The sequence below is a fragment of the Oncorhynchus masou genome, chromosome 9, assembly GCF_036934945.1.
Source record: "Oncorhynchus masou masou isolate Uvic2021 chromosome 9, UVic_Omas_1.1, whole genome shotgun sequence".
Lineage (NCBI taxonomy): Eukaryota > Metazoa > Chordata > Actinopteri > Salmoniformes > Salmonidae > Oncorhynchus > Oncorhynchus masou.
The window spans coordinates 47,929,264-47,939,209 of record NC_088220.1 but is presented as its reverse complement, the minus strand read 5'-3'; the positions used below and the strand labels follow the sequence as shown (position 1 = coordinate 47,939,209).

The 9,946-nt window shown below is 50.9% G+C and overlaps 1 protein-coding gene across 1 annotated transcript in view; it reads right to left on the bottom strand.

The window, feature by feature from the left end:
* Positions 1 to 9,946, bottom strand: part of LOC135546081 (protein jagged-1b-like) — a 48,613-nt gene continuing 38,667 nt past the window's right edge. Inside the window, exons 4-13 of the mRNA XM_064974215.1 lie at positions 9,309 to 9,563; positions 8,347 to 8,407; positions 8,122 to 8,252; positions 7,188 to 7,307; positions 6,883 to 6,996; positions 4,109 to 4,222; positions 2,330 to 2,443; positions 2,015 to 2,238; positions 1,779 to 1,929; positions 1 to 1,664 (exon numbers count right to left, since the gene is read on the bottom strand). Coding sequence (XP_064830287.1) covers positions 1,219 to 1,664; positions 1,779 to 1,929; positions 2,015 to 2,238; positions 2,330 to 2,443; positions 4,109 to 4,222; positions 6,883 to 6,996; positions 7,188 to 7,307; positions 8,122 to 8,252; positions 8,347 to 8,407; positions 9,309 to 9,563 — 1,730 coding nt within the window. The 3' untranslated portion in view covers positions 1 to 1,218. The remainder of the gene's footprint in view (positions 1,665 to 1,778; positions 1,930 to 2,014; positions 2,239 to 2,329; positions 2,444 to 4,108; positions 4,223 to 6,882; positions 6,997 to 7,187; positions 7,308 to 8,121; positions 8,253 to 8,346; positions 8,408 to 9,308; positions 9,564 to 9,946) is intronic.

The following is a 9,946-nucleotide window of genomic DNA, read 5'->3' as shown; positions in this document are numbered from 1 at the left end:
TGGATTTGGAAGGTAAATGCACTTTAATTACAATCCACCCCCGCTGGCAGCCCCAGACGAACGGAAGGAGAGAGAGGACAAATAAAGCAAAGTAAAACAGCGACATTCAGAGACAAACCACAGTACAAAAAAAAAAATATCAATATGTACAACATATATACACAACAGAGCTATTTTACACACAGGTATAAAAAACATCTTACATCTTTTGACAACCGCAGTGTGTTACAGAGACCACACAGGCAACAGTTCTCTCATGGTTCAAATGGATTGGGGTCAGGCTCTACTCTCTTGTCGAACCTTTCCCTCTTTTTTATCTAAATGTTGCATTTATTGATTCTTTATTTCCTCTTTTGCGCCTTCAGTCATTTTCTCTCTTTCTCCTGGCAACAGGCATGAAGCTCTGTAATGCTTATCACACACACACACACACCTCAGACTGACACACGCTGTCCGCCTGTGACAGAGACACACAGTGACCAACGCACAGAGACACACAGAGGCCAACACACACCTCACACAGACACACACAGACACGCACACACACACACACACACAATAATTATACCACAGTTTATCCTTCAATAATTAATGTGGAAATGGACTAATTGGAATTAAAACCACTTTGCCCTTCCCTCACATCCCCTGTCGGTTGCTGCCGCCCAGAAGGCAACAGCGCAGGGCTGGAGTTCCTGTAGAGGTCCAGTTACATATGTCGGTGACAGGCCATCCAGGCCTTCCAGGGCAGTGGGGTGCCTACAGAGGGACATTAAAACCTGGGGAATGGCTCACAGGGCTCTTCACAGTTGTTCCCGTCTACATGAGTCCCCATACAACACAGAGACACTCAGACACAGGCCAGACTCTTAACTCAAAGGCCAACCCTCATAAGATTAGCTCCGGGGTCAGCAGTTTAGAAGGGCATGATGTAAAAAGTTCCCCGCCATGCTGTTTCTGGGTGTTGGCAAGGTCGGTCCCCAAAATAGATCTGCTTAGCTACCTTGTGGGCCCAGCACTCTACAACAATAATTTATGCCAATTAGCAGATGACAATATCAGCTCACAAAAGATGAGGAGTCAACTCACAGAGGGATGAGTCGGGTGAGGTCATCGCCACAGGAACCTGTGCAACATGCCACGGCGCCGGGGCCCAGGGCCAGGGCCCGGTCAGAGAGAAGCGGGCGCAAAATAATAAAAGCCTCTAGACAGTTGAAAGGTTCAAAGGTCACACCTCCAGTTCCTTTTTGTCTGAGTAGTGGAAGCGGTTGAGCTTCTCCCTCTCACGGTTGGAGATGTCCTGTTTGGGGGCGTGGTTTGATGGTTTGAGTGCAGGGGAGGGGTGTGAGGGGGCCGGGGAGGGGGGCAGAGTGAGCTCGATCTCTTCGCAGAAGTGAGGTACAGGGACAGGGGTGTGGGCGGTGGTGTTGGGGGTGAGAGGGGGCAGGAGGGGCGCGGGGCGGTCCAGGTTTCGGACGAGGGTGACGAACTCTCTCTGGTTGTTGATGCCCTCCTCCTGGGGCCCGCCCTGCGTCTTTTCCGTCGTCGGTGGAGACGGGAGAGGAGGAGGGCGCAGGCTGCGCAGCCGCACGCGGTTACTAATGCTGACACTCCCACCAACACCATGTAGAGATTGACCCCTCCACGAGCCGGGTCTGACATGGCACCTAGTGAGAGACAGAGAGAGAGGGAGGCATGTTAGTTAGTTAACAAATACACCTGTACACACACATAATGTGAAAAATGTCAATTAAAATCTCCGTAGTCCCACTACGACTCACCTGGACAGTGTTGGCCATGACAAGGGTCCTTAAGGCTCGTGCACTCATTACCATAGTAACCCTCAGGGCAGGCACACGTGTACCCCCCGTCGGTGCTCTGACAGGGCACCCCCTGCTGGCATGGGTTGGGATTGCACAGATCCACCACCATCTAGAAAATATTAACAAGAACAAAATATGTGAGGAAGATTCAGAAAACCAGTAGGAAGATGACGAATCTGAGAATGGAGTCTGACCTCGCAGTACGTCCCTGAGTAGCCCATGGGACAGCTACACAGCTCCGCCCTGCCCTCCGTGTCCACACACTGGCCTCCGTGCTGACAGGGGGTGCTGTCACAGGGACTGGGGCCAGTCTGGCAGTGCTTCCCAGAGAAACCGGGTACACACAGGCAGTGTGAGCCTGACACAGAGTCCTCACAGTGACCTCCGTTTAGACATAACCCCTGGCAGCTGCTGTTCCCTACAGAGCAGAGATAAATACAGATGAGCGAACGCACGCGCGAACACGCACACTGGCACACATCTTGCTCCATCCTCAACCTCATACTCACTGACGTCACAGGTAGGCCCCGCCCAGCCTGGCAGGCAATCGCACAGGTATCCACCAATCAGATTACGGCAGGAGCGGGCATGGACACACACACCCGTGTCACACTCATTGGTGTCTGTGGAGAGAGATGGGAAGTAGAGAGAGAGAGAGAAAGAGAGAGAGAGAGAGAGAGAGAGAGAGAGAGAGAGAGAGAGAGAGAACACATCAATAAAAATGCCTGGTGGGGTCTCGGGACAATCTTGTAGCTTGGGCCAATTTACAGCAGCAGTCATTTTGTAAGAGCCTGGCACAACTCACACATACGGAGAGTAATAAACCATTTAAAAAGAAAAAGAACAAACTTGCTAGACAACTTTGACAAAGGCTGTTGTGACTGAAATGTGACTCTACGTGCGTGTCTCTACATGTATGTCTCTGCGTGTGTGTGTATCTGTGTGTGTGTGTGTATCTACATGTATGTCTCTGCGTGTGTGTATCTCTGTGTGTGTTTGTCTCTACATGTATGTCTCTGCGTGTGTGTGTGTGTCTCTACATGTATGTCTCTGCGTGTGTGTGTGTATCTGTGTGTGTGTGTGTGTTTGTCTCTACATATGCATGTCTCTACGTGCGTGTCTCTACATGCATGTCTCTGCGTGTGTGTGTGTGTATCTGTGTGTGTGTCTCTACATGTATGTCTCTGTGTGTGTGTCTCTACGTATACGTGTCTCTACGTGCGTGTCTCTACATGTATGTCTCTGCGTGTGTGTGTGTGTGTATCTGTGTGTGTGTGTCTCTACATGTGTGTCTCTACGTGTGTCTGTGTATGGGCGTCTCAACTCCTACACGAGACCCCAGGGAGCTGAACCACTTCCAGTGTGGCTATAGAAGTACTCGTGTCTCTGTCCCCTCTGCCAGACTCCAGAGTGTTGGAGCTGAGAGAGGTCTCTGATAGCAAGGGGGAATGAGGGTGTGACACCATCGAATCAGGAGACAGGAAGCAGTCAGGTAATAGAAACCCTGCTGCTGTCAGTCCCATAAGGATTTTACCACCAGGGATGAGAAAGAGCAGAGAGACAGGGAACGTGGAGCTTTGTAGGAACAGCCTGAAGGCAGGGGATTGCCACTGATTCAGCCAGTGAAGAAGGAAGGAATTCAGAGACAGAACTATGTCAAGTATATTCTCTGTGTGTACTGAGTCTGTTTTACCCAGATTGAGGGTCAGGATTTTGGGGAACCTGTCCCGTGGGTCAGAGCTAAAAACCTGGGCTGTGGTGTGTGTGTGTGTGTGTTGAGTGCAAACAAGTGAATGTGAGCAATGTACCGCGCACACTGAAGTGGAACTGTAGGGGATTATCGGGTGTCAGTGTGACATATCACTTCAACACAGAGGGATATAAGGAGACTGTCATCCTGAAATATGTCTCCACGGACCTTATGAGCCCCAAGCCTGTCTCTGTGTGTGTGTGTGTGTGTGTGTGTGTGTGTGTGTGTGTGTGTGTGTGTGTGTGTGTGTGTGTGTGTGTGCGCGCGTGTGTGTGTGTGTGTGTGTGTGTGCCGACCCCCTACTGAAGTATCATCTGTCATTAGAACTAATATGCATCAGGGCTTTGGGGAATTTCTTCTCAATACGAGAGTACTGGGGTCTAATGGACACAGTGTAACATTGTACGCATACCGAGTTAGATCTGGTGGCCTGGATTCTCTAGCTTGAAGTGCTTTGTGTGGACATACTAGGTATCGACGCCGAAGAGGGTCGCTCTTGCGGACGACTAGTGTTCTATAGCGTGTCCATCTCACTGACCTAGTTGGCAGGTTCTGCCAGTCCAGCCGGGGGGGCAGAGGCAACGGAATCCCTCTGGAGACTCCTGGCACGTCGCCCCGCGCCCACACGGGTTTGAGTCACACTGCCGCACCGCTAAGAGGAGAGAGAGAGAGAACTCAATGAATGAACCGATCAATCACGAACATATGTTGATTATACGGCAAACAATAAAATAACCAGTAACTCTCACCTCAACATCCCAGAGGAGAGATGGAAAAATATGAATCCACCTAACAACCGAATAATTGATCAACCGGCCAATTGGTGTGTTCACCGTGATTCTTACTTACCCTTGTTTGTCCTATTATAGCTCGTTTTATGTGGGGGGGGTCTCAGCCTTCTTATTCGCCCGCGTAATGAGTCGTTCTAGATTAGAGTATTCGCGAAAAATGACCCGGATATAAATGTTAAAATGCAAATGTGTGCGCAGTTGTATGTGCGTCAGCGATGCATGCGTGTGTTCCTAACTGTCGCGCTGGTATGTGGATGCTTGCGGCCGGGTTTTCATCCCCCTGTTCTCTTGCTCTGGTTCCTGCGCAATGTTCACACCTCACCGGGTCTCCTAAGCTCGCTTTCCCGTCCGGGGATAGGGGAGCGAGAGATAGGGAGCAAGAGAGAGAGAGAGGGAAAGGGGGATAGGGGAGAGGAGGGAGCAGCCACGCCTCGTTCCACTTCTCTGGAGAGTAATTAAAAACTGAGAAAAAGGGAGGAATATATGGAGAGAGAGAACGACAGAAAGAGAGAGGGAGGGAACGGGTAGAAACGACAGGCTGGGAAGGAGGTAGGTAGGGTGAACCCATAGGCTAACATGGCATATTTGTTTAGTAATGCGGTCACTGGTTGTTTCTCTCTCTCTCTCTCTCTCCATGCAGAGCCACTGTGGCGTACATTTCTCATCAGTCAGCACCTCTCTCATAGCCCTTCCCATTTACCTAACCCCATAGTCATACCAGTTTCCATGATCCTGACCCTTACCCCAACCCTGCACAATAACCCATTCAAAGCCACCGCAGCCCAGGGGGCGAGTCAATAACAAGCAAAGTACCCTCTAATTAATGTCCAGTATATAAATCACGTTGAAAAACTGAGCTGTGTTGTGGTTCTGACATCCATGCCCTAGTACCCGAACCGACAGTCTGTCCCCCAGGGTGTGTGTGTGTGTGTGTGTGTGTGTGACTTCGTGCTCCCACCCAGTGACAAACAGTAGATAGATAGTTCAGCTGTTTGCCATGTTGTCAACAAACGCTCAATGAATAATAGCATTCTAATTGGCATCATTACTACAATGTAATTGCCTTGAGAATTTCTGTTGAGAGGGAGAGAGAGAGGGAGAAATTGCTTAAGAGAGAGAGGGTGAGCGAGAGAGAGAGGAATAAATAACGAAAGAGAGAGAGAGGGAGACAGGGAGGTAGAGATGGAGAATGTTCTTGTAAACACGGTGTCCATTGAAAGAGAGAGAGAGAGAGAGAGAGAGAGAGAGAGAGACAGAGACAGAGAAAGAGACAGAGAAAGAGACAGACAGACTAAATTGCCTTCTTTCTTCGCACACAGCCAGACTCTCATACTTTCCCACACATGTTAAAAGAAAATAAGCAGTGATACAGACAGGGAGGGAGGGAGGGAGGGAGGGAGAGTGAGTTTGTGACCTGGGGCTATGGTTCCCCTCTGTCCTCACTGAGGAAGGGAGAGCACCTGCGGCACAGTCATTATTTCCCGTGAGTGTATCTGCTGTACCTGTCTGACTGTCTGCTGACCTACACCATAAACAAACATGGGGGTAAAAAGAGACAAAGTAGAAACCTACATATTTCTACAGATAGAGCTTAGATATCCAGATGTAACATTTATGAATGCATGACTAAACCACTTAGGACAAAAGCATCTGCTAAATGACAACTATTTGATTATTATTATATATTATCGTACGCTGTGTCTGCGTCGTGCACACGCACACACACACATACGCAACACACAAACAAACTAACTAACTAACAAACACACAGACACACGCGCACACACGCATACGCAACACACAAACAAACTAACTAACTAACAAACACACAGACACACGCGCACACACACACACACACACACACGTGAGATCACTAGATCTTTTGATTGTGGCCTCAGAATCAGAGGCCGGACCAGACTGACCCTGTAATCCACCCAAACACTTGTGACCTCAATGCCCTCTCCCCGTAATGGTGAAGTGGAACATTCTCCAAGCTGTGTGGGCCCCTGTTAACTTGTGGGAAGAAGGGGGAAGGTAGTCAGGGGTGATTGGTATTCTAACTAAAGACCAAGCACTCATCTTAACTTAAATGCTTAAGCATGTTAGCTAATTGGCTGAATCGGCAAAGATCAAAATATATCCCCCTCGGGCCCTCATATACCCCAAACACACCCCATGTTAACCTGCCCAGCTTAGCTAGCTCTACCTGTTTTGAAGCAACACGGCCAGGGACACACGGAATGGGTAACGGGTGCATGTGACTGTGCCGATTGCTTTTTTTGTGGGCTATTTATTTCTCTCTTTCTCTGACACACAAAACAACTGGGGGGGGGGGGGGCATGGTTGACTCCACGTCGTTAATGCATTTGTACCAGTGGTGCAATGGCTTCTATCTGTATCTGATTACTGTGTCGCTTATGTTCTGTGCAAATCAGTCTCATCCTGGACACTGATTAGAATCTTGGCACTGGCTCGGCTCCAATCGCGGCTAATCTCAGCCGTGCGGATTGGCGCTAATTACCGTCGGCGCAGGTGTGTCCGGTCCAGCTGTCCGCACAGACACAGCTGAAACCCGACGGTTCCTCCGCACAGGTGGCCCCGTTCGCACAGGGGGATGAGAGACACGCATGCTCCACTGAGGAACGGGAGAGAGGGGGAAGGGAGAAGGAGGGAGAGAGCGAGAGAGAGAGAGAGAGAAGTCAAACTCAGAACCAGGCAAATTCGGTCATGAATCTGGTCACTAAGTGCCCACGTGCTCGAAGTTCCTTCACGCTGATATTATTCTTAAGATTCTATGCAGAAGTACTGCAGCAGCAATGAACTCACCGATATCACAGTTGCGCCCGCGGAAGCCCTCTTGGCACTCACACTGGTACTCGTTAGGCTCTGTGTTGGAACAGGTGCCCCCATTCTTACAGGGCCGGTGGGTACCGCAGTAGTTCAGATCTGAGAGGTAAAGGGAGATGGGGGAGACGGCAAGGGAGGGGGGGGGCAGCAAGAAAGGGTGAGGATAGGTAGAGTGGAGGGCAGTTGAAAAAGTGACAGAGAAGGAACAGGGTGAGGAAGAGAGAGAACAAAAGAAAAAGGAATCATCTCCAACCCTTCCTCTTTTCCCGTCTCCTTGAGCCGTCTGGTCTCAGAAGCGCAGAGCGGCACTGCCACGTTGGCGCAAACACACACACGCAACAAAGCGTTCCGCGGCAGTTGACACTGAGGCGTCCTCATTAGATACATAACATTAAACTGACCCCCCCCCCCCCCCCATGTCAGTGTGGTGCAGGAGAGCGGCTGCCTGCCTGGGGCCCAGGTGTGGGCCCTGTGCGTAGAAGAAGGCAGAATTAAGCCCTACTTTCTAAAGATCTCTCTCTCTCTGCAGTGTTCGGCTCTCTTTGTGACTGAGCCTCTTCACAGACGACCTGAATGGAGGGACAGGGAGAGGCTCAGTACCCCAAATAGCTTAGCAGGACCCAACCCAGCCCAGCTCACATTCACTTTACCCAAGGCTATCGCCTTTCCCCTCACAATGCTCAGCTGCTGGCCCCTCATGTGGCTCCCGGAGGTTCCCACACTGGGGCACAGGAGGGCAACATTGGGGAAATGTTTGTACAATGTTGCGGTAATGTCACCCATTCACTCACACGCGGTCGAAAACAGACTGATGCACAAGCACTCTCAAAGCATGACCTTCTACTGATCGATGGCCTACTCTTCTTTATTCCAACGCCGGAACTGCGCGGACGCAAACACACACAAAAATCACCTTTGTCACACAGCAGGCCTCCCCAGTTGACGTCACACACACACTGCCAGGGTTCAACGCAGCTCCCGTAGACGCAGCCTGGGAACGTCATACACCGGTGACACAGAGCACCCTCATAGCCGTAGTGACACCTGCAAACACAGAGGCGCGGGGGGGGGGGGGGGCTACATGGTAAGATACATGGAAGCCTTTGAGAGCAAATGTTATTTCCGATGGCAGACTCACTTGCATTCTCCAGGCACAGAGCAGGAGCCATGGATCTGGTGGCACCCCTGTCTGCACACCGCTGTAACACAACACACACACACACACACACACAACATTACGTCACCATCTGTCAGGTCTGAGGCAGTCCACTGACACTGGGGACCTGCAGTCCCTACGTGCCGACCAAGAGTACAAAACAACACTGTCATCAAAGAAACACAGCACACAGAACCGCAACAGCACACAGCATCACTGACGTCAGGTGGGGTAGTTCCATTTATGGTAACGTTCAGTGCTCGCCACCCTCTACGTCTCTCTGGGGACAAACTCCACTGACGGCTCTCAAGAAATGGATGTCTCCCTTCCTGTATCTCTCCAGTCGAAATCAGCGCCCTGCTGAGGAGGAAGTGAGATGAGCCAGAGGAGGGCGGTAGCGGGAGGGAGGGCCACAGGATGTCATTACTCCAGGCTCATATCCTCCAGGGTTTCCGCCATCATTTCCTTGATTTAGTCTCACCTCAGCAACCCTGCCGCTTCAGGTCAGAGGTCAGAGTGTGAGGTCGCCTTAATGATGACTCAGGAGCCGGAATCATAAAGTGACTTTGAAAAAACTGTCAGGAAATTTGAGGTTTTAAGGGGATTTTCCAGGCTTGATGGTTATAACCTTGGTTATTACCTTGGCATAACATACTAAGAATAGGAATTGACACACAAAGAGCCACGAGTCACAGGCAAGGAGGAGCCATCACTTGGATTCCATCCAATCATTTGTGCTGACCCTAATATGTCTGTAGTCTATAACACCAAGTCCCTAATGCAGGCAAAGCCTGAAACGCGTTGGTTTCCTCAATAAAGAAGCATTTTCTATCAACTTCCACTGTCCTCTAGGAGCTGCTGAAGGTCCTCTTCACTACCGGAAGTCCAACACAATATCAGACACAAAACAAACCTTTGCCCAGCACCAGGTAGCCCTCGCTCACCTTCTCGACACTCCGGTCCGGTCCAGCCCTCCTTGCAGACCTTGATGCCGCTGACGTCACAGTCAAAGTGTCCGAAGAAGTCGTCCCGGGGCCGGCAGAACTTGTTGCAGAAGGGGCCGTAGTAGTTGGAGTCACAGCGGTACCGCAGGCGGTACTCCAGGCTGAGCGAGCGTCCGTGGTGACGGTACGTCTGCCACTGCTCGCCGGGATTCAACATGGAGGACAGGAGGACACGCTCGATCAGACCAGCCTGACCTGGAGGAGAGAGAGAGACAGAGAGAGAGAGACAGAGAGAGTTAGATTTGCCCTGAGAGAAAGACAGTAGAGACAGCGTGTAGGTAAAGAGAGCAGCTAAAGGGCACAGGGTCGGTGTGGCTGCCCTGAAAGAGAGAGAACGAGAAGGGACAGAGTCTCGCTCCACCCTGTATGGTGGCGACATGTTGTGAGAGCTACTGGTAAGGAGGAGAGGACAGGGTGAGGGCAGAGGTGGCAGACAATAGACAGGGTGAGGGAGCAGAGGGCACAGAGGGTAGAGGGGGCACAGATGGGTAGGAGGGGCACAGCGTTTGGGTGGTGACATGGTGAGAGAGCTGCTGACCCCGGGGGGATTTCCCAGAGAGGCTGTCATCTCCACCTCA